The following is a 24,352-nucleotide window of genomic DNA, read 5'->3' on the forward strand; positions in this document are numbered from 1 at the left end:
CGTGTGTTAGGTTATGGTGTAGGATAGAGTCCCTAGAAATTTGGAAACAAATCTTTCTCAATCTCGCTTCTCGCTAGGGCGGTATATTTTGACCGCCCTAGCGAGAGGTCCTCGAATAAGCTTCCTCGAGCATGTCCCTGGTTTCGCTGGGGCGGTCACTTTTGACCGCCCTAGCGAGACACTTGCGCAAAATAATCCTCGGCCAGACCACAATGCTCGCTGGGGCGGTCACTTTTGACCGCCCTAGCGAATCCTCTTCGACATTATGCCAAAGTTTCTCCCACTCTTTGGTTCAATTCCTACAAAATCACCACAAAATACACGAGGTCAGTCAAATGCTAAATAATGCTAAAAAGATGCAAAATTAAACTAAACAAACTAATATGATGCATGAATGCGACTCAAAACCAACACTAAAAACACGTAAAAACGAGTCCTATCACTTACCATTTTGTGGTATCTTCCTTCGTTTTATTTATCTTAGTAATGAAATCAATTCAAATCAAGAGTTGAAATATTTGTAGCGTGCACGCATCTCGAATTCTATGTTACTAAGTGACATAGAATGGGTATATCATGGATCGGACCAGCACCATTTTTGCTACCAAAATGCATTTCCACGTATCGCTGTCTTCAAATTGAACACGTTATCAACAGTTTTCTTGCCTACTTCGAAGTAAATAATGAAGGAAACACAATTCAGCACATGTTTGTATGTAAACTCACTACCAGTTACGACAATGCGTGCTTGTGTCACATTGTGGAAATATGATTTAAGATATTATAGATGCATATTATCTTTACTTTTATAACAAATAATATGCATTTTGTAATACAGTTTCACCAATATTTATCTTAAACAATATATTTTTTGTGAGAGTGATCCGTGAGATGAGTCAACTTTATCCATATTTACAATAAAAAAGTAATATTTTTATAGGTAACTCAAATTAGAGATCTGTTTCATAAAATTGATTCGTGATATCGTTTCAGAAAAGTTTTTGTGTATGATAAAATAGGGGTGGATCAAAACCATCTTCGATACTTCAAGGGATTCACCATTTTTTTTTTTGAATAACCCTCTCAACTCCCAACAAAATATAAAGAAAAAAACAAAAAACAAAAAAATAAATATTTATTGTAGACAAAAACTTGTAGATGCATGCAACGTGTGTGCTCCCAATGCACAGATATTTCTTTAACATGCACACACACGTTTGGGTAATCTTTTTGGTGTCATCTAATCACCACTTTAACGAATCTACTTTGTCCCCATTTAGATTAATAGTTTAATTAAATCTTTGAATAGTTTAATATTATTTTACAAAATATAATTTGCTATTTGTAGGTGAATTGAGTATACAACAAAGTGAAAATAATTTTATTATAAAATCATACATTCTAGAAAATTTTAATCCTTTCTTCATGCACATCCCAATTGTTCTTTGTTAACTTACGGGAATCATATATTAAGTAATATTGTTTTAGACTGAATTCATGCAACTCTATCTTATAATAATTAATCAATAACACAAATATTATGAAATTTTGGAGTTTCCAAATTTTTTTCAAAAATCAAACACATTCATTAGGCATAATATGTTGTACTCGATTGCATCAAAACCTAATCTTATGTACGATGTAAATTAATGTATTCGACGACTTCGACGATTAATCTTACAAAGCTTCTGAGTTTAAACGAGAAAAGGTGTGTTTTTGTACTTACAAATGAAACCGAAAGAAGATAGGAGATGGTGGGTTTGCTTTTTGGCAAAGGCCCTTTAATTTTCCGAAGAAACCCAACTTCCTCTTGATATATAACTCGATTCCTACGTACCGATGTATCTACTTTTGAAAAGGATATTAATTCTGCACACAGATGAATCTCAGCAATGCAGGAGTAGACTACGTTGTAGATCACAAATTTCTAACCGAGGTTTTATATCTCAACAAAATACTCGAATTAAAACCGAGACCGTACACGATTTAGATCATTATAAAAAATGCAAACGATATTTAAAAATGAAGTTGCCCGAGATAATTGGGTGAGCTGGGTGGAAAACTTAATGTGTCCTTCCTTGTGATTACTCTTGACCTGATATGATGAGCCCGAGTTGGGTGGTCTGCACACACTCAAATAAGAAAATATTAGTGGGAGATCTCAAAAGTTTCGACGTACCCACTCTAATGTTCAAATAAGTGAAGTATTCAAGTAAAAGAAAATATAATGTTCTAGAAAGTGAGTATTATAAGTATTTGTAGCACAATGAATTGAACTCCCTGATTTTATCTTTGCTGGATGTATTTATAGGGTGTCAAAGTCAGTGACCATTCATAGATACTCGGATAGTAGCCGCGATACGAGGACGTGGCCCATGTCTCAAGCTCAACACGATCTCGTGGACATGGGGGAATGTGTCTCGTGTTTATCGGTGGGTAGTGTCTACGATCATTTTACCTAATCTTTCATGTCCTGCCGGACCAATAATATGCGCTCGGACATGTATGATTAACCAGTGATGTCCTGTTTCTTGGGTAGCTGTATACCAGGGGTGAAGATGATGGTCGACAGTGGCGGAGCCACCTGCCCGGGTGGTCCAATTTTTTTTAAAAAAATTTATATGTAAATTTTATATAATTTTGGAATAATACGATATTAGTCTGGATAGATCAATTTAAAATATTAAAAGATTCTAGAGTTTAAAATTCTAGTTCGGGTAGAGCCATATTTCTGGCTCTGCCACTGATGGTTGAGGTAGGGTAGACACTCATTTTACTCGAGGCAGTTCCGGCTCGGTTTCCTATTGGCCTCTCCGGACCAGAAAAAAACGTGCATCCAACTCCACAAAATAAGAAGCTTTAAAAACGTCCCCTTGCCAGCATCCCATGAGTTTGCCTTACAAGTGCACAGGATTCATCAATCATCTTGCATGTATATACAAATATTTAAAATTAGGGCAAGCATAAATCCTTTTGCAGTCCTAAATTTAACCGTAGATTTTATTTAATCTTGCATGATTTATTATTGACATTCAAAACTTTATCGAAGTAATTTATTGATATCTTTCAACGCCTTTCGCAGAAAGGAAATTGTAGACAAGGAATCTAAAGATAAAGACACAATATTAAAGTTACACATTGTCATTCTCTACTCTTTGATTTCTTATCCACTCGCCAAATCCTTCCACTTTTATTTATTTTGCTTTGAAACCTCCACCAATAATGTTTCCTAATTTTTGCCAACAGGGATCCCATATATAACTTGGTGGTACGAAACTTAAAAGGCAAAAACTTGTGTGACCGATATCTTATTTGGGTCATCCATGAAAAAGTATTACTTTTTATGCTAAGAGTATTACTTTTTATTGTGAATATCGGTAGGGTTGACATGTCTCACAGATAAAGATTCGTGAGACCGTCTCACAAGAAACCTACTTGAAACTTAATTTTCTATCAACAATTAAACAATCGGGATTTTATGTCTTTTGTCATTCATGTAATATATATTAATTAATATTAACTTATAAGTTTGAATGAGCCTGTGGGATATTCAACTATGCGTATCATGCTCACAACTCACAATTATGATTCATATTATAATTATTTTGCTTTTGACATCATCAACATCATGGACGGATCCAGGAGCTAGAGTTAGCTGGCTTTGAACTTAATGTAATAAATTATATATTATTATCAAAAAATTATAATAAATTTTATATACAATACATTTTGAAATTCATTTGAGAATCTTATGAATTAAGAGTAATACGATAGTAAATATGAATTGAAACTTTTATTTTGTTCATACCCTTATAATTTATTTTGATCCAACAACAAATCATTGATCAAAATTAACAAATTAAAGCTTCATTAATCAAGATTTTTAATTTTTAATTTCCCAATCGTTAAAAATTTCACTTTTTAATATATTTATATCACACAATGGTTATTGACACTTGAGAGACCAAAATCATTAGGCTAATTTTACGTAAAAATTTCAGAGAAACAACTTTCATACAAGGTAAGAATTTACTACATTATTAACTATTTTGGGTCTCTATATAAATACAAAAAAAAAAAAAAATTGCTAAGTCATAGCTTCCCATAATTCTTATGTAGATACGTCCTTGATCAACATATAATTTTAATAATATATATACCATACAGAATTAATTAAGCTAAAAAGTGGAAAAAGAATCATCTATATATAATAGGTACCATAGGTGATCACAATAAACAAAAGAATGTGAGAGATATTAAATATTATCTAGGCACAATGATTTAACCGACAAATGATTTTCAATTAAAAAAAAAACCCTTGGTTATATAAAAAAATAATATTTTCCTGTATTGTGCTAGCTTTGTGTCAAATATAGTAAATCAAATTTGTGTAAAAAAAGTTTAATAATATTAATAAGATATAATGAATATATAATTAATTTTAAAATAATTTAAACTTTGTCTAATTTATATCAGTTGCGCACTGATGTTTCTCAAATACATACATGGTACATATTAATTTCCTTAAACAAGGGACGTACGAGAGCAAAGCAATTAGGTATATGATATAGGGGAAATTAGAGTTATTTAATATAATTTTTATGGGAAATATATATTCTATAATATTTAAAAGCAATGTTTTTTTTTTAAATAAAAACTGCAGTTACTTTAATCCATGTTATTGGTCCCCTAAAGCATTGACTAAATTAGTGAATTATTGTTTTTCCACATGTTAACCATTCATAAATATTTGTTAAAAATTATAGGTACCAATTGCATGCACTTGAAATAAAGAGAATAATTGTGACTTAAATTTATTCCATCCATCCATCAATTTGGTTTGAAGCATGAAGCAACAAATATTTTCTATTTATAGAGAAAATAGTAGTTTGAATGATGTAATTAGTTGGTTTGTTTTGGATTTTAGATATGTAATTTATCAAAATTTAGTTTTCATACAATAACTTGAAATTGTTTTTGTTTTAGGACCTTTTTTGCATGAAAAACATAAAATTCATCAAACATTTTGTTTATTTAGAACTAATTCTCTCTTACGTGGCATTTATGGTGAGAATAAAGCTCATATTACTAACATAAAAATCCATCTGATAAAAAAGAAAGGGAAAAACAAAGTAAACTATCTCCAATACTTTAAAATGAGATGAAAAAAATTTGTTTCTCTTTGTTTTTGTTTATGTATATTTTAATGTGTGTAATATAAACTTTATTCTCGTCGCATAAGTCATGCAAAAGAGCATCAGTACCAAATAAGCGATATTCGATGGTTTTATTGGTTTCAGACAAAAAAAAAACACCAAAAAAAAATATCGATTTACTTGATGAAAACCAAATTTTGACGAGTTACATGACTAAATCTCAAAACATATCAATTTACATGATTGAAATTGCAATTTATCTATGTTTATATTGGTTTTTCATGTGAAGGATAAAAAATATGAGGTAGATATCTACTTGAATTCTAGTAATCTAGTGTAGTAAAATTTACCTAAAACGAAAAAAATTCGAACAATATTCACAAAATTATATGAATATTCTAATGAAAAACAATATTGATATGAATCATACAAGTGTCTACTAAAAGATATTATTAATAATTTTTGCGTCGAACAATTTCATTTCATATTTTCTACTGATCATACACCAATCGGGATATACATGCACCGTGGACCTCACGCGTTCGTAGAATTTGTTAAGAAATACGAACATTATGTTAATATTAACATACATGTACAAAAATATAAAACAAAAACTTTCAAAATAATTTTGTTAATATTAATTATTCAAATTATTATTATTTTTTAAAAAAGATTATTTTACAAATGATTCCGTAGAACAAAAAATCGTTTCTTCTTGATAAATTTAACATATTCAATTAATTTTGTAATATTATATACTCACAAATAGAAATAAAAATACATAAATAGATATCCATTCTTTGAACTCCGATCTCAAATTAAAAATTTCAGATAAATATATAAATGAAGGCATAATATTTAATTGGTCCATCCCACTGATTTGGGCTTTAATTATAAATAAAAATAATCTAAAAACAAAAGCAATGGGATTCAAAGACCTCTTTGCTTTTGCATGAAGAAAGAGTTTGTATAACTTATAAGACCACCAATACCATAGCCTCTTTAAAAAGAAGCTTTCAAAATTATAAGAAGAAGACCAATTGTCATTCAAAGCAAACACTAAAACTGCCAAAGGCAAAGCACCAACCGAACGAAACCTTCTCTCCTTCGTATAAACTAGAGACCAAACAAGTAAAGAAAAGAATTCACGCTACACTCTACCTATAAATTTCTCTTTTCTACGTCCATTTCATTTCCCTTTCTCCCTTTTCTTGACTAGCTACTAAGAATAATATATAGGAACCTGCAGGAATCTTGCCGCCCTCTTCAATTCTCTATAATTTAATTAGTGCTTAAAATATCTCTAATGGGAAAACTCGTGAGCAAGAATCTTGTGTTAATACATATACTTGTTGCATCCATCTTTCTAAATTTATCAGGTACGCAGCTTAATTCCTCTCCTTCTGTTTTGGCGTACGTTCTTGATCATGTGTTATAGTGTTTATATATATGGTGAAGCCTCGTTCATCCGTAAGTACTCTAATTATATCATATTATTGAATGCGTGGACGACCAACAAAATATCAAATTAAAAAGTTGTGATTATCGTTGGAGATTGATTGAGATTTACATTGATTACTGCAGGTTTATGGTTTATTGGCGACGTAGAATCACTGGGCATCAACTATGGCCAAGTGGCCGACAATTTGCTACCACCAGATAAAGTTCTTGATCTTCTGCAATCACTTAAACTTTCAAAAGCGCGAATCTACGACACGAACCCTCGAATCTTGACATCGTTTGCTAACTCGACTATGCAACTCATCGTGACCGTGGAAAACGAAATTCTGCCCACGTTAACGGACTCAAACCAAGCCCTTCAATGGGTTTACACTCACATTAAACCTTATTTTCCTTCTACGAGGATTACAGGAATCTCCGTCGGGAATGAGGTTTTCACCGGCGGTGACACCACGCTGATAACCTACCTTGTCCCCGCCATGGTTAACATCCACAGTGCTTTGGTTCGGACTGGGACTGGATCAATTCATTAAAGTCTCCTCACCAAATTCTCTAGCAGTTCTTCAAGAATCTTACCCGCCTTCAGCGGGCTGTTTCCAGGCGGAGCTCAACGGGATAATGCCCCAGATTCTGAACTTTCTTGCAACAACCAAGTCCCCATTTTGGATCAACGCGTACCCGTACTTCGCATTCAAAGATGACCCGGATAATATTCCTTTGAACTACGTACTTATGAACCCGAATCCAGGAATGGTCGACCCGTACACAAATCTCCATTACGACAACATGTTGTATGCTCAAGTTGATGCAGTCATTTTCGCCATGGCGAGATTAGGGTTCGGAGGAATAGAAGTTCGGGTTTCAGAAACAGGCTGGCCTTCTAATGGAGATTCAAAAGAAATTGGAGCCACCATAAAAAACGCAGCGATTTATAATAGAAATTTGTTTAGACGGCAGTTGGAAAATGAAGGGACTCCACTGAGACCTAACATGAGACTTGAGATTTATTTATTTGCTCTGTTTAATGAAGACATGAAACCCGGCCCGAAGACGGAGAGGAATTACGGATTGTTCCAGCCCAATGGTACGATGGCTTATAATATCGGGCTTTATGCTTTCTCGAATCCTTCGTCAACCTCCACTGCTTCTATTTCCTTAACTTCAAATGCAAACCGGGTAAATACTTGATTATGTTTTAAATTTATTTATTTATTTTATTCAATCTTCATTTATTTGTAATAAATAATATGTATGTACGTAGGATATTCGGAAAATAGACCCGATCAACCATTTTTTAAAAAAAATAACATCTCGAATGTATTTGAAATAAACTGCAGAATGTTATTTTTAAAAATAAGTAGGTCTCTTGTGAGACGATATCACGAATCTTTATCTGTGAGACATGTCGACCCTACCGATATTCACAATAAAAAGTAATATTTTTCATTGATGACCCAAATAAGATATCTGTCTCGCAAAATACGACCCATGAGACCGTCTCACACAAGTTTTTGCTTTAAAAAAAATAATGATTGATTAGTGTTAGATAACAAATAACTTGACAAAATAACAAAATACTCTTTCTTTTTTCCTTTTTCTTTTTCTTACCATTGGACTTGAACAGGTTAAACAGAAGGGATATGAGAGTTTGCTGCATTCAGTACTACTATATCTGCTGGCCTTCAAATTTTCCTTGAGAAGGCAATTATAGTGAAGTGAAGTGCGTATAATAGTAAAACTATCGATTTCAAAGGAAGGAATTAGTCCAGTTCACCAAACTAAGTTATCTAAATCTTTCATTTTTGTTTATTATATATAAACATATAACATCGCCAATTCTAAAAAATTAATTTAAGTTAATTTAAAAGACACAAATTTACCATACGTTTAGATTTGGATATGTATGTTTGTATATGTATTATCGAAAATTAGAGAACGTCGCGGAGAATTAGCTAATTAATTCCACGATCCGAAGAAAATCACATGACTTGAAAGCTCTTGAAAGCTGGATCCAAGAAAATAATAAAGAAATCAAATTATGCAATCGATTTATATTCATTTTGTGGTGGATCATCCGCGAGCCATCGATTTGTCTGGATTCGCCGTGGTCGAATTATTCTGGGAAAAGTTAGCCATGAAGACGGGATTCAAGTACTTATATATCATTGTAAATATATTATCTAAATTATTCGCTATATGTTGCAGATTACATATTGTGTTCCCCTTTATTGTACGAAAGATATATATAGTGGAAGAATTGTTTGGACTTGGTGCTTTTTTCACGTTCAGACTGGCAAGAAATTTTATATATAGTTTGGGATCATCTAAATTCCATTAGCTTATTTGTTAAATATGAGTTAACTGACTAAAGTGTCATAAAATTAAAAATGTTTATAAATACTAACAATCGAGACACACATGTTTGTGTACGTGTAACATAATATTAGACATTTGAAACGTTGGTTAATCAATTTATACATAATATATGTATCACACTGTGAAGAAATTTAGTTCATTAACTAGGCCCAAATGAGTTGGGCTTCTGATTATGGCATGGGTCAATATCACATGTAGCCCAATTAAAACAGATCGGTCCAGTATCAAATATCAAACGAAATCTAGAATCTTCTTTGGCGATGAAAATCTCGAAACCCTACAATTTATATTTTGGAATACTAGAATTCAAGGCTCCCAGCATCATTAAACCACTGTTTCTTCATCGGGAAGTTCAGTAATTCGGAGAGCGTTTGTTTTCAGCTGACACAGAGATTGAAATGGCGGGCAGTGAAGATTTGCTTCTAGACTTGGAGGAACTGAAACAGCTTCAAAGCATAGCGAAGAGGCCTCGGGTTCTCTCAATCATTTCCTCTGGGATTCTTTATTTAGAAAAGGTTTTTGGCTCGTTAACTGTTCTTTTCTTTTGAGTTTTCTTTAGTTGATAGAATCTCCTTTGTATCTGCTCAGATTTGATTGGTTAAATGGCGGTTTACCTTTTGGTATCTCTTGTTGATGATTATATCTAATTCGAAACGAACTAGATAAAAGTCATTACTTATGATCGATTGAGCTCCTCTGGATTCTATTTGGATCATACAAAGTTTATTACTCTTTCATTCGTAATTAAGCTGTGTGTGTGTTTGTGATATGGTAACACCTATCGACGATACTTGTTAAGAGGATTCTTGAATTTTTTGAAATATGGGAGAAAAGAGTGTTTTATCATTCATAACTTTGTGTCTGAACACTTTATGCTAATTGCTTGTGACGTTGTTTCCAGTTATCTACTGAAGCTGCTGCCGAACCATCTTCTCACACACCAACTCCAGTTTCAGCTGTACACATGCCGACTCCAATACCAAATCTACCAATGGCTGCATCAAACCCGACATTGAATTATGCTACTCTTAGTTCCTTTAGCTGGGATCAGGACAGTGATCAGTTGAAGGTTAGAATTCATGTTTGTGATTGATTTTTGTCTTGTTGATGTAGAAATGCATATCTTCGTCTTTTGACATCGGGTGAGTTCATGTCTTCGTCTATGCTTGTCTCTCTTGAGTGAAAGATAACACTATTACACCTGAAGTTGCCATATCTGATTTTTCAATACAAGCTGTTGAAGTTTGCAGTTTACGTGTTAATGTAGAGGTCTTTTTTTCTGATATTACTTGTTGCATAGACTTGCCTGTTTGCAATAAGTTATTGCGTTGTGATTATTGCTACTTATTACGTTTTATTTTTAAACTGTGCTATTTGGCTGAGATTCTTTATTGCTTTTATTTGTAAACCGTTATTAATGACAACTTTTGTTCTTTTTTCCTAGATATATATCTCATTGGAGGGGGTTGACAAGGAGAAGACTGAATCAGACTTCAAACCAATGTCCTTTGATGTGAAATTCCATGATGTCCAAGGGAAGAACTATCGGTGTGCTGTACCTAAGCTAAACAAGGAGATCGTGCCTGAAAAATGTAAATTGATTGTGAAGCCTAAAAGGGTGGTTATCTCTTTAATTAAAGCTTCCAAGGGTAACTGGTTGGATTTGCACTTCAAAGATGATAAGGTAATTCTTCCGACACTCTGATATGAATTTTTTTTATTTTAAGACTTCATACTAAGTTATTCTCATTACAACTGTGCAGCTGAAGCCGAATTTAGACAAAGGCAGCGACCCGATGGCTGGTATAATGGACTTGATGAAGGTATCTTCATCCAACCTCGAATTTAACTTACTCAATGTGTATTTGCAATAAATGAGTTATTATCCGTGTGCAGAATATGTATGAGGATGGTGATGAGGAGATGAAGCGAACAATAGCTAAAGCGTGGACTGATGCAAGATCTGGAAAAGCTGCTGACCCTATGAATAATTATCGCTGAAAACTTCCATAGAGCTCTGTTTCAATAAGTAGGTGTGGTTGAACACCTGTGGTGTAACTGTTGTGTTTTGTCTCATAATTTGTTCTTGATGCCATGTGTTATGTTATTTGTCATAGATTTTGGAAGTCGATATGCTGCAAGGTTATTACTTCCCACCTGTAACACTGTTCTTATGTAGAGAGTTTTTTTTGCTCATTCTCTACTGTTTGAAATGAATTTTGCTTTTAAACAAGAGGGGTAGAAGTTCTCAGGTTTTTTAGGGCCACCTACGTATCGGCAGTGTCTAGTACAAGTAGTTTCCAGGATTGGTGACGTCTGCCAACAAGGAACGTATAGTATATTAGGGGGGTGATATACAATAATGAAGTGATTTTCAAAGTTTATGATTAGTTGAATCTGCACTTTAAGAACTACAATTGGCTCACCTCAATCCTATTTTGGCCAATTCATGCCTTTGTTTATATGTATACACACGCGCGCGCACGTTGTTGAAATTATACAGGGTGAGTTTTTTATTACCTCATCTGTTCGCTCCAACACTTGTTTGAATCCATGGTGGACAATGTTGAAACTGTATGCAAGCCTGAGGCAGTAAAGGACAAGAATGCAAATGTTTGAAAGGATTGATCAAGGTAGAGAGGAGACGAAGAAAGTGGCCCTCTCTTGAACTTTCCCGTACTTATTGTGTATGTTGTTATTGTAATGCGTAGAATTTAAAAAATATATAATACTTCAGTTTTAATTTAGTTGCATTTTCAAGTTTCTCCGTAAGCAGCCCAGATTCATCGGCCACTTTTTGTTTATCGTTTTTGTTTTTCCATAGAAAAAGACCACATGGACATTGAACATTTCAACACAATATATAGTATAACGAAAAATTCGAATTTATTTTGTCTTTTTAGACCCCGTGTCCTTTCTTATTTCATAATGACCTCTAAATATGTCGGAAAAACAAAGGCCTAACAAATATTAAAAATTGAGAATTTTATATTTCAAATTCTTGGTCAAACAAATGTTTTTCTTCCTTTGTTTTCTTAAATTTCTCTCGACGCATATAAATGTAAAACATGCATTAATAGGTAATACTTATATAATTGGATGCACCTAGCTAATGGGGCAAGTCAAACTTAGAATTTCTATATTGGTAATGTTTATGATTTCTGAAAATGGGAAAGTCTATTATCAGCCAGTCTTGTATTGTAAGCTGATGTTTTGTATTCACACCACGTGAATTCTTTGTACGAGCTTTCCTCATCTTCTTGCATCAATGAAGCCAAAGGTGTAATAATTTGACTCAGAGGTGGCCCTCCAAAGAAAATCATTGACACCCTTGACCCCAAACCACCGGCCAAAACTCTATGTTTTACGCTTCTGAACCTGCCGTTTGTCATCACCTGCACATTGCAGTACCACGTCATGTACCATTCACTATATACGAATATATATTTTCAAGTCACTGTATATATGAAACAATGATCAAATACTAGATGTGTGGCCAATAATTGAGGCCAGAGTAATGGTAAGATGGATTCAAGGGTTGTTTTAATCGAGTTTTTCTTAGACAAAAGTAATTTTTTTTCCCCCTGATTCGGGAGCAGAAAGAGATAACGGCCCGGGTGTATTCACCAATCCAATGGGTCAATTGGACGAAGAATGTAAGCCTGAAGCTAACATGGGACAAGACAATGTCAGCGACGATGGCGCGAGCACGTGTAGTACTCCCCCTTTTGAATAATTGTTTTCGTGAGTAAGCAAAAGTTTCGTTTTGAGGGTACTAACACATCTTGAACAAAAGCGTTCCTTGTAAAAGCACCCAAAAACACAAACTCGGCAGAGACAAGAGGTGATCATCTTCCTTACATGAGAATTTTATACGTACTTATAAGGTCTCATTTATAGAGCTTTCACCGTGTGTGCCGATTAATTGTAACAAGCTTAGATTATATACGCACCTGCAATGAATCACCAACATCGATGAAAACTGCGGAGGGGTCTGGTGGGACTGAGACCCAGGTAATTGTATCTTGCAGACAGATTTGTAGGCCCTCTATGTGGTTAGATCTTGCAATAGAGATTATTTGTGGATCTGTATGCTCTCCAAACCCTATCAAATTTCTACCACCACCAAATGCTTCGAGTTCTGGAGACGGTGGATAGTGATTCACCCGAAAACAAGAATCGCTTCTCTCGTCTTTTATCAGCTTACTCATAATGTTTCTTGGCTTAATTTGCAGACCGTCTGCCATCATTTGAAGAACCTCACAGCCCAAATTTCTGACTGATGAAACGTATTCCATCACAAGGCACCTACATTCCAATACATACGCCCGTCAAAGTTCTCTCACTGTGGTTCACCATAAATAACAAAAGATTATTTTGGGATAATTAATATACGTACTGATATTGGGAAAGGAACCAAAATTACCACTTACCATGTACTTATTTTAATTTCTCCCACCAAAATATATATAGTCACATTATTTAATGATTTGTGTACACGAGTGCTCTATTAAACTTGCTATTTTTTTCAAATATTGTCTTCCATAAATATTATCACAGAATAGGAGAATGTAGTAGCATCACATGCATGTACCATATGCAGATCCATTCTCGAATACTTACCTTAAACTTTCCGAGATTGCCGGAAGAGCGGCACCAGCGTCCTGTAAAATGAGTTCATGGTTGGTGCAGAACAGAAGATACTCGACCCAACCCACATCACCATGGCATCCGATTCTCTTGTTACCATACCCGAATGGATTTGCTGTCCCCGCAGATTTCTGTTTCTCTTCAAGGGGTAGTCCGAAAAACCTGACGGCCTCGTCTTCGAGTTTACTGATCAACTCCATCGAAACACCATGGTTGACAACTTTAAAGAACCCAATTTCTTTACTGGCTTTAACGATTAGAGTTTTCGCATCAGGGTCCGAAAGATCAACGACTGGAATTCCTGTAAAAGTGGATTCATATGACTTTTTCACTTGGGAAAAATTATCAAGAATGTCGACCTGCTGAGACAATACCACCATGGCTGTGATATGCGCGGAAAACTGAGCCGTGGGCCGTATATGTTGGGAGATGCCAAATGCTAATATTACATGTTGGGCAGTGGAGATGGACGCCATTTTATACTCACTCGGGAACCAATAGATTTCCAATTTCAGTATCATTTTTAGATAATATGATAAATATGATGGATCTGTTGAATAAAGTAAAAAGATTAGGGTCATACTTATTATTAAGTAACAGTCATTTACAGCGCATATTCTTCATCTAGTATTTGTGGTCAATTGCACAATAGCCCTATGAAAAGTATGAAATTCAAAAAACGCCCCTGAAAATATTAATAGGCTAATATGTCCTCCATTTTTTTTAAAAAAAACCAGGCATATTGAACCCTGTATTTTTTTTAACTTTACCATATTTTTCTCATTTGCAAGGAGTTTGACGTCTAGTTTTTAAAAATAGAAATTCCAAATGCAATTAATTTTGTACATGGAGTTTTCTGCTTTTTGGAATTTTTACAACGGATGTTAATGCAATTTGCCTGTAATATTTATGTCAAAGTCTTGTACAGGGGATTTCGTTTATTCTACAAGATTTGCTTTTAAGGATGAATAAAATATTTGACCTGCGAGTGATTTTGATTGAAATGCATTAAATTAAGTCAATCTTGAAGATTATTGTGAGTGAACAAATTTTAGGTTAAATCGAAATAACAGAAAAATCCAATTCGACAATCCGATTATTTCGAAATTTTACTTCATTTAACAAAAAATATGTCAAATCGGTTAATTCAATTCGATTTCGATTTCGATTTTGATTTTTTTTAATCAGTTAACTGAAGTAACCGATATTTTAAATAATATTATTTCTCATATATTTTTAATATTTGTGTAGTATATGATTCTAACCCGAAAATTCATCAAAAGTTTTTCTATTATTTAAAAAAAAAAAATCGATTAATTCTGTCATAACTGGATTAACCGATTTTTATTATTGGTTAGGGTAAATAAATCGATCGTTTCAGTTATGAAAAAAAATCGGTTCAGTTCGGTTGAATGCTCTCCTCGTGGGCTTATCAAGTAATGGAGAGCTCCGCTAGTTAATAGGCCGTCGGTTCAGGTGATAAGTCAACAATTCATTAAATATCCAACAATTGTGGTTAAGCCCATGCTGTCAAAATATAGATTCGTGCAATCATCTCATTCATAAGAAACCTACTCAAAATATATTTAAAGACAATATTTTTTCACCGTGGTCTTCGTTTTTGTCTTTGAATTCACTTTTAGCAGGGCTTTTAACATCTGTTTTAAATCAACAATAGACAACGTTTTTTCATCCTTTATCATTTGACTTTTTTGTTGTAGTGACAAGTTTTTTTTAGTCTGTTTCATAATTGTCATTTCTTTGGTTTTGACAAAAAGTTTATGGCAACACAAAAAAAAAAAAAAAATTGGACCGAACTGCAACACAATACATATATAAATATAAAAAATTGCTATTTAAAGAATGCAGGTAGAAATATGTAAAAATTTACAAAAATGGACAGGAAATTATTTTGTCATTTATGGAGTTGATTTGATTGGAAGAAGAAGAAGAAAATAGATGCTTATCGGGGCCCTCTCTAATTCATGTCACGTCGAAAATGGGGGCGAGGCCAGGGTTTTTTTCCCAAGCGACACAACACATGTGACCTCATATTACTATTTCTTATTCGGGCACCACATTGATTGGTTAATGGATATTAATAACACCCATTAATTTTCGTCCACCAATGTGGGCGCAAGAGTTAATAATCTTGGCTGACATGACAGCCAAGAAATTCATCAGAATGAACGGCGTTATTTCGAAATTTGCGACGGTTTTTCGTAAACCATCGCAACTTTGCGACGGTTTTTCGTAAACCGTCGCAAAGTGAAAAGCGTCTGTTTTTTTTAAAAAAAAAAGGTCGCTATTTGCGACGGTTTTTTAACACCCGTCGCTATGTGCGACGGTTTTTCAAAAACCGTCGCTAATTATCACCAACGGCTATTTTCAAACAGCAAAATTATGCACCAACGGCTATATTCGAAATTACTCACTATATATACTAATCAATTTCTACAAATTCATCCCACAAATCTGAAGCTAAAAAGAGCAAATATTTGCTTAAGGAATACGAAATCCTTTCGAAAGACACTTCACAAATGACGCCGGAGCAGCTTATAGTTCATGAACATCTGTGTGACCAAATTAGAGAGAAATGGAATATGTAATTTTCGATTGATGTAATTCTCTTTTCAATTATCGTAATTCGTTTTCTTTGTATTTTGTGTTTTTTTTAAAGAGATTGTGTTGAATAATATTTTAAATAAAAGAGTCCAATTTTTTTTTCATTTCTTAATAATATTTTAATGAATATTGGAATTAAGTTATTTTTAAAATAATAATACTATTTATTTTTAGTAATATTTGTTGTAAAATTTTAAAAATATTAGAACGATATTGAAATATTAAAAATAAAAAAAATATGAGTAAGTGGACAGTGAGACCCATAAATAATGAAAGTTGAAATTAAATGAATGTGGGTGTGTGTTAATAATGGGGAAGTGTTAATGTAATGAATATGTGGCTCGTGGACCCCATCATTTTTGATGAGATGGAGAGTTATTAACATGGATTAATTCCGACGGATGCGGATGCCCTTATTTATTGATGGTTCGTACTACTCTTGTGAGACGATCTCACGAATCTTTATTTGTGGGACGGATCAATCCTACTAATATTTACAATAAAAAGTAATACTTTTTCATGAATAACTCAAATAAAAGATCCGTCTCACAAAATACGATCAGTGAGACCATCTCACACAAGTTTTTGTCATATATGTCTTAATTTGTCTTTGCTGGAATTAATTAGAGTTTAAATGGATTTCTGCATTTTGCAAAAGCAATAAAATCGAGGTGAAGGAGAATTGAATACAAAAAATGACATTAAAATAACTAAAATTGGAAATACTAACCGGAAGTTTGCTCGAGCTCTCCAATAGGACGTCGTCGCCGAAGCTCCGCCGTCCGGGCATGGTGACCGGTGACCTGAGTAATTCATGATCATATTGATTATTACATTATAACATATATATTGCAACACTTGGTTGTTGGTTTTCAATTAAGGCACAAGTGAATGGGTGTCCACCAAATCAACTATTATAATTTTTAACTAAATTTTTTTTAAAAAAAAATATTCACTACAACTGTTCATTTTTTTAAAAAAAGTTGATTGAGAATCCTTCTACGTCGTCTCTATTTCGTTTATGTCCTAAATTTTACGAAAAACTTTTACCTTTGATTTAATAAAAATCGAATTCTTTAATTTGATTAAAAAAAAAATTCACTGCTTCCAAAATTTACAGTGGTAGCCATTTATTTTCCTCCAGAGAAAATAAATACTCATTTTTAACCCCAAAAAAATGATAATAAAGCAGTGAATATGCCATTTTTCCCATATGTTGTTGAATTAACTCATAAATTATGGAAAACATAATTATAAACGTGATAATATTAAATTGAGTCATTGTGCTTTTTAAGACATGATCCTTTGATTTATATGAAAGGCATATAAAGTTTTTTTTTTAAAAAAATATAATATAGATCACATCAAGAACTTTTCATGATAATAATCTCATTATATATTATTGCAGCTTTTGTCGTCTGGTTGCGTCAAACTTTATTTTTCTTTGTCTTGTAACATAAAAATCTAATTTTAAGTATAAAATGTGTTTCTATATTTTTTTTTTATATATATTTTCTAAAACATAAGTTTAGAAAAATAAAGTTTGACGCAATAACTTTTCTTTCATACAAGAATTTTTTATGTTTTTCTATATTTTTGTAATCAAACACTTTGTTTTCTTTCATACAAGAACTTTTTATATTTTGGTTTATGTTTTGATTTTTATTTAGTTGTCCAAATGTCAAAACGACTTCTATTTTTTTTAAGAAAAAAACTTGTAAAAGTTAAAACTTATTTAATTGCTTCTTTAGGCTATGTATCCACATTGGCCCTTAATAAATTACTCTATATATACACATGATATTTGATATTTTTTTATTAGATAAAATATATATATCCTTCGTAAAAATTATTTGTTGTTCCAAAGGACAAAGTCACTGTATTAAACAATACTTAAACTAGTCAGAATACCAAAAATTAGAATAGGTTGACTTATATGACGAATTTGACTATTTTCACTTTTAAGTATAATTACATCGTTTAGATGACAAAAATTTACGTGAAATTGTCTCACGGAACGTGTTTTGTTGACATTTATCTTATTTGGATCATCCATAAAAAAATATTGTTTTTTATATTGTGAATATCGGTAGGATTGAATCGTCTCACAGATAAAGATTCGTGAGACCATCTCATAAAAGATATTTTTTTTAGATTATTCAGATGAACTACCAACTATCATCGATTCTTTGACAAAAACTTGTGTGAGACGATCTCACATGTCGTATTTTGTGAGACAGATATCTTATTTGGGTCATCCATGAAAAAATATTACTTTTTATGCTAAGAATATTACTTTTTATTGTGAATATTGGTAGGGTTGACCCGTCTCACAGATAAAAATTCGTGAGACCGTCTCACAGATAAAAATTCGAGAGACCGTCTCACAAAAGACCTACTCCGATTCTTTTATTATTATTATTATTATTATTATTATTATTATTATTATTATCTTTTGGGTTAAGTTTATTTACTTAGATTTTAATAGATTAGGTATGAAAATACATAAATCCTTGAATCTTTCTTGAAAATAAAGTTTTCGGTTATCCCAGGCTTGATCACAAAATCTGGCCTTTTTTCTTTTACAAACTAATTAAAATTGAAACCAAAGAAAACAAGAGTCATCAAGATTTGAATGTTGTCATTAAGAAATGGCACAAATTATCACCCTTTAATTTCCATTCTACACAATCCAAAATATAACAGAAAACCCTGAATCGATTTAGAGATTTTCTCAATTCGCTTCATTTCTAACTAGGGTTTTGCGATCTTTCATCACAAAAGAATGTGATTGAATTTGGATACACATTGTGGCAAGACGAAGAGGCTGAAGGATGCACAAAACCCTTGGGAAGCATAGCCATTAAAGGCCTCGAATTGAACTTCTTGCTCCTCCCTCGTCTTCTTCTTTTTCGTCGTCTTCTTCATCCGAACTTTCCCGTAAATCTGATTCTTGCAATACTGTTGTCCCATTTCATTACTATCGGGGGGAATTGTTTTTCTTTCATTTATATGGAAAGTCATTTGGTTCTTTGACTCTGAAACTCGAGGAATTGGGCCACGGAGTTTATCTTGTGATATTGGTGTCGAGTAGGCGAAAGAGATGATGACAGAGAGAATAACGAGAAGAGAGATGCACGTGATGGAGATATTTTCACTGCGACGTTGCGCCATTTTAGCTGTGCTTGCATGGGATCGATGCGATGAAATTTGAAGGCAAACATGGGTTGTTGGAGACCGGTGAAGTAGATGGAGAGCATTAGCAAGTTAGAGAGAATCAGAGGACGTAAACAATTTTTAGGAAACAATTTTCTAATTTTATTGTAATATCTCTATATTTTTTTTAATCTTCCCGATTTGAATTCAATGGGTAGAATAACTACATATGTCTATCAACCGAACTCATATTTTAGAGCCCAATTCATCCAAATTTTGGTCAACTTCAAAAAAAACTCATATGATATGAGATAATTTATCCAATGCGACTCTCAAGTCAATACGTCTCATGGATATAATATATGTGAACCCATATCACAAGAGACCTATTCGAATGAGCTTCAACTTATATATTTTTCATTTATATTTTGTTATAAGTCAATCAACATGTTCAGTCCATTAAATTGTACTTATTTTATTTTAGTATTTTTTACCAGAATACACATGATATCGGACACAATAATGTTTATCACAATGTCATTATTTTCCGGTGTGATAATAAAAAAATTATAATTGAAAAAAAATATAATTTAGTGAATTAAAACTATGAACGAATTAATATAACATGATTAAAATAGAAAATGACAAAACTGTAATTTTCTAATAGGCAATTTGTTTTATTTTTTATAAAATAATACTGTGCATATTACACGTCCATCTCTCTTCTATTTGTGAATTATGTTTGTGAACATTGATATATTTACATGGATGTATATCTCGCATTCGGTGACGTTGTAGAGCCCACTCTAACGTGCTGTGGAGGCGCGTTGGATCCTTTCTCCCAATCTGCGAAAATTACGAGGTTCCGGTAACTGATTCGCGTATACGAATTCTCGTAAATATGATTATTCGATTTATCAGTACTAAGCTGTTTGAGCTCATCAAATATTTGATGTAGGCATCGTCATGCAATATCTCAATTCGTGTGCTACGAATGGTAGAAATCTATCGAATTTAGGATTTACTCGTTCGGGGTGTCTGTCATCTCGGGTTTCATATAATTCCGGTTTCTGCCAACGATTTAATCGATGCTATCGTTTCGATGCTGAGGTAAATGATTGCTGCTTCAAACCTCTCGTGTGTACTGATAAATTATTTCTGCCTATTCTTTTGGGGTTTCTTTCACCTAATTAACTAGTATACCGTCGGCTTTGTGTTGATAGTCGTTTGAACTACGGGTGCGAACACATGGGTCTCCCGCGCGGCATAGAGTTCTTCAAGTTTGTGCAATGGATGAGGTATTGACCGATTTATTTCTCTTTTCGCGATTTATGATGTGTATTATTTTACAAACAAGCACGAATGCAATTGTCGAGTTTGTCTGATTCCTTAAACTAATACTGCTTCCAACATTAATCTAATGAAATAAGTTTAAATATGAGAAGTGGCACTTATTAAGCCACTTTTTGTAGCTCCCCACATAATTTTGTATATTAGGCGGTCCGACCATACTGGTTAGACAGACTGACCATTTGATTTTGTTGGTTATAGCAATTGGTTTGTTTTTCAACTTCCTGAAGTATTATGATTTCAAAGTCTGCTTTCTGGATGCTAATGTTGTTTTAGGCGATGTAAATTTCTTTTTGTTTATAAGAATGTGAGTGAAAACTGATTAGCAATACAATTTTTCTGTCAAATGCCAAGATTGGTTGTCCAACTTTATTTTTTTGATTTCGTATGCAGGATTCAATGGGTATTTCGTCATTCGACTGGGGGGAAAGTGATATGCCTGTTGAATCTCTGTTTTCATCCAGCGATAGTGATAACAGTGATGGAGAAATTATCTTACAACCAATAACTGATGTTGATTTGCCTACCTCGAAGGAGCGGTTGCTTCCAGCTGATGACGCCATCGCGGTGACTGCTCATAGGCTTGGAATGCTTTCGAGAACGCGGAAGAAAAGAAAGTAAAAATCATCATTAGCAGAATAGCAAGAATTACAGACAAAAAAGGCTTGAGTTGAGATCTTGCATGATTTTGTACCCTTAAGTTCATTGCCTAGTCTTTTATGGAACTATCTTTCTAATTAAAATAGTCACACCCTTCAAGCATTATTTCGTAAATCTTTCTCTATCACTCATTCCTGCTTGTTTCCTTGTCTATTTATTGCTTAAGAATGCAGCATAAAAAATTAATTGCGTGGAGAAAATTAAAATACAGCATTCTGTGAAGGGAACTTTTTTGTAGGAAATATTGAAAAGGCTTAGTTGATTGAGAAACTCTGTGGCTTGTGATATTTTTATTAATAGACAGTTGTTTATCTTTATCCAGTAATTTTTAATAACTTGTGTCTGAAATCCTCCGCTTGCAGGACTGTACATGGAATTCTAAACAATGTTGGGCTTATAGTGTTCTTGACATTTCTTCTTTTCATAGTAGACCAGTGGGCATGGCGAGTCGTGAGATTGCCTCTGGAATCATTCTACTTGATGCGGCCTTTCGTAATTTCTGCAGTTATAGTTTCTTGTGTAGGCTATATTTGTGTCCCGTTATTTCGTCTTTTGAAACTTCAATCTATAATTAAAAAAGAATCACCCAAACAGCATCCTTCTAAGAAAGGAACCCCTACAATGGGTGGCCTATATTTTGTACCTATAGGCCTACTTGTTGCAGAGGTTCTACTTGGTTTTTCCTCCATTGAAGTTTCTGGAGCTGTGGTGGCTACCATTGCTTTTGCTACAATTGGGCTATTGGATGATTTCTTGAGCCTCAAGAACTATCACATCCGGCTATCTGGCTTGACGAGAATTTGTTTGGAGGTGAAGTTTTTTTAGTTGTCTTGTTTCAACCTTCGGTTGTGTTCTGAGCTAATTGTGTTCATTACTGTATTCATTACTGCCCTAATCTTGTTTTGATGTCACACAGGCAGCTGTCGGTGTATGGTTCTCCTATTGGTTGTGCACAACAGACATATCAACACCCTACAGCATGTATATCCTCTTATAACTAAATTGTTCAACCTTTTTCCGAGGGTAACTCACCCATCTTTTCTTATACTGGTGAACTTCCAGAGCATGTCCTCTATCTCGACGTTGATCAACTTAACGTCATCTTCTGATATGAACTTCATTATTTTATCAAATCATCAAATGTTAAATGCATAAGCGATAGCCTCTATAACTCGAAAGTTTTCAGACACTAGGAGTCCTAGGTCCTGGTATTTAACTTTCTGGCCTGATGTAATTAATCATGCCAATGTAACTTCACTATATGGTTTTTCAGTTTCTAGTCCAAGGACTAAAAGTATATATGACATTTTTTTCTTCAATGCTTTGACCCAAAAGATAATTTCTAACGTGTACTGAAAAATGCTTCTTATCAACCAGTATGGCTTTGAACATATTTGACATCTTGCGCAAATGGATAAATTCTTATCTTACTTGTCATTTGTAATTTCGTATATCAGGAAAATGGTGGTTCCTCTACCTGCGCCAGTGGGCATTGTTCGCCTTGAAAAAAATTATACAAGTTTGACCTTGTTTTGTTTTGTTTCCATGGCAAATGGAATCAATATAACCAATAGACTTGATGGACTGTCTGCGGGAGCTGCTGCATTGGCATTTGTTGGAATGTCTATTGTGGTTCTTCCAATATGCTCTGGTATCGTCCTTGTCGTCAATATTGTGTAATCACACTCACACTCTAGCAGGCATGAAAGTGGGCTATCTATATTTATGTGATTCCATCTTTACATTTCAATACCTAAATCAAGTTTACATCCAAATTTCACTTTGGCTTTTTCGTGCTTCAAGTTTTTGCTGCCAATTTCAGATCTTGCTATATTTGGAGCATCAATGGCAGGAGCTTGTGTCGGTTTTCTTATGCACAACCGTTACAAAGCATCGATATTTATGGGTGATACAGGAGCCTTGGCCTTAGGAGGTGCCCTTGCTGCAATGGCTTCTTGTACAGGAATGTTCTTCCCTTTGTTCATTTCATCAGGAGTTTTTGTGCTGGAAGCAGCTTCCGTGGTTGCTCAGGTATATTACTCTCCAGATATGACGTTGGTATATATGCAGAATGATATCTTCTTTTACATCATTTTAGATGGGTGGATAAAGTAATATTGCTTTGTTTAGTTCTGACTTGACTTATCTGCACCGTTAACTGGAGTTTTGAACGATTTTGAACGATTTTTCATCTGATGGCAACCTATGTGCATGGTTAGGTATGCTTCTTCAAGGTGACCAGATTTTTTGGTCAAACCGGCCGGCGATTGTTTCACATGGCACCATTCCATCGTCACCTTGAGTTATCTGGAGTTGAAGAACCAATGATAGTTTCTGCAGCTTATGTTGTCACATGTGTCTTGATCTTATGCGCAGCATATGTGGGCCTTACTTCAGCATGAGTTACTGAAGTGTGGGTGATCCCGACGTTGCTAATTTGGTTTTACTCCAAATATTCCTTTTTTTTTTCTCTCTTATACTTGGTCTTGGGTACAGAACAGTTAAAAGGCAGTGAGTTTTGGTTCTGTTATCATAATCAAGGCCGGGACATCAAGATTTTTTGTGTTTTGTTTTGCTTTTCATTAATTGTATTTTTTTGTATTACCAACTTTATACCTTTTTTGTCAGTAAATACATTTTGTTCATTCTGGTCAGAAAATTTCCTGCCTTTGCAGGAACAGAAGAAAGATGGAACGTTGATTATAGTCGTAAGATAATGGTAATCAGAAGTATTGATTCCAGGACCAAAATCCAATGTTCTAAAATCTTTATAGGGTTTATACATTTTGAAAAGCTTTGCATTGGAAACTATTGCGATGATTAGATAAATAAATTATTGATTTTACTTTGAGTATGTTGAATTTGAGATGGTTTTATTGATCAATATTTGGGTCGAAATGAAAAAAATATTTTTAATA

General features: G+C 33.7%; 3 protein-coding genes and 1 pseudogene across 6 annotated transcripts; 3 read left to right on the top strand and 1 right to left on the bottom strand.

The window, feature by feature from the left end:
- Window positions 1-6,204: 6,204 nt before the first annotated feature.
- Window positions 6,205-8,456, top strand: LOC142541448 (glucan endo-1,3-beta-glucosidase 14-like; annotated as a pseudogene).
- Window positions 8,457-9,252: 796 nt separating this feature from the next.
- Window positions 9,253-11,189, top strand: LOC142542551 (uncharacterized). The gene is made up of 5 exons (XM_075649236.1): window positions 9,253-9,508; window positions 9,895-10,062; window positions 10,438-10,677; window positions 10,757-10,816; window positions 10,890-11,189. Exons 1-5 carry the CDS (start codon window positions 9,392-9,394, stop codon window positions 10,992-10,994), a joined length of 690 nt encoding a protein of 229 aa, XP_075505351.1. The 5' UTR covers window positions 9,253-9,391; the 3' UTR covers window positions 10,995-11,189.
- Window positions 11,190-12,044: 855 nt separating this feature from the next.
- Window positions 12,045-14,121, bottom strand: LOC142541449 (gibberellin 2-beta-dioxygenase-like). Its single transcript, XM_075647985.1, has 3 exons — window positions 13,617-14,121; window positions 12,947-13,301; window positions 12,045-12,388 (listed from the first exon to the last, which is right to left on the bottom strand). Exons 1-3 carry the CDS (start codon window positions 14,117-14,119, stop codon window positions 12,146-12,148), a joined length of 1,101 nt encoding a protein of 366 aa, XP_075504100.1. The 5' UTR covers window positions 14,120-14,121; the 3' UTR covers window positions 12,045-12,145.
- A 6,036-nt stretch (window positions 14,122-20,157) lies between these two features.
- LOC142542553 (phospho-N-acetylmuramoyl-pentapeptide-transferase homolog) lies at window positions 20,158-24,077 on the top strand. Of its 4 annotated transcripts, none has more exons than XR_012819542.1 (9): window positions 20,158-20,292; window positions 20,383-20,534; window positions 20,648-20,722; window positions 21,168-21,391; window positions 21,797-22,244; window positions 22,351-22,415; window positions 22,892-23,110; window positions 23,257-23,465; window positions 23,654-24,077. XR_012819542.1 is itself a non-coding variant. In XM_075649237.1 (9 exons), the coding sequence occupies exons 2-9, from the start codon at window positions 20,391-20,393 to the stop codon at window positions 23,834-23,836; spliced, it is 1,542 nt and encodes a 513-aa protein (XP_075505352.1). In that variant the 5' UTR covers window positions 20,158-20,292; window positions 20,383-20,390; the 3' UTR covers window positions 23,837-24,077. The 4 variants fall into 4 exon arrangements, 3 of the variants coding, with proteins under 3 accessions (XP_075505352.1, XP_075505354.1, XP_075505353.1); XM_075649237.1 differs by having other exon boundaries at window positions 22,892-23,085; XM_075649239.1 differs by having other exon boundaries at window positions 20,164-20,286; window positions 22,892-23,085.
- Window positions 24,078-24,352: the final 275 nt, after the last annotated feature.

This window comes from Primulina tabacum, chromosome 4 (assembly GCF_025594145.1).
Source record: "Primulina tabacum isolate GXHZ01 chromosome 4, ASM2559414v2, whole genome shotgun sequence".
In the NCBI taxonomy this organism is placed as follows: Eukaryota; Viridiplantae; Streptophyta; class Magnoliopsida; order Lamiales; family Gesneriaceae; genus Primulina; species Primulina tabacum.

Coding starts and splice junctions, on each gene's coding strand:
- LOC142542551 (XM_075649236.1), top strand. CDS start 9,392: ATGGCGGGCAGTGAAGATTTGCTTCTAGACTTGGAGGAACTGAAACAG. Junction 10,063..10,437: donor AGGACAGTGATCAGTTGAAG/GTTAGAATTCAT, acceptor CTTTTTTCCTAG/ATATATATCTCATTGGAGGG. Junction 10,817..10,889: donor GTATAATGGACTTGATGAAG/GTATCTTCATCC, acceptor ATCCGTGTGCAG/AATATGTATGAGGATGGTGA.
- LOC142541449 (XM_075647985.1), bottom strand. CDS start 14,119: ATGGCGTCCATCTCCACTGCCCAACATGTAATATTAGCATTTGGCATC. Junction 13,302..13,616: donor GCAATCTCGGAAAGTTTAAG/GTAAGTATTCGA, acceptor ATTGGAATGTAG/GTGCCTTGTGATGGAATACG. Junction 12,389..12,946: donor ATGTTGGTGATTCATTGCAG/GTGCGTATATAA, acceptor TGCAATGTGCAG/GTGATGACAAACGGCAGGTT.
- LOC142542553 (XM_075649237.1), top strand. CDS start 20,391: ATGCAATATCTCAATTCGTGTGCTACGAATGGTAGAAATCTATCGAAT. Junction 21,392..21,796: donor AGAACGCGGAAGAAAAGAAA/GTAAAAATCATC, acceptor CTCCGCTTGCAG/GACTGTACATGGAATTCTAA. Junction 22,416..22,891: donor ATATCAACACCCTACAGCAT/GTATATCCTCTT, acceptor TTCGTATATCAG/GAAAATGGTGGTTCCTCTAC.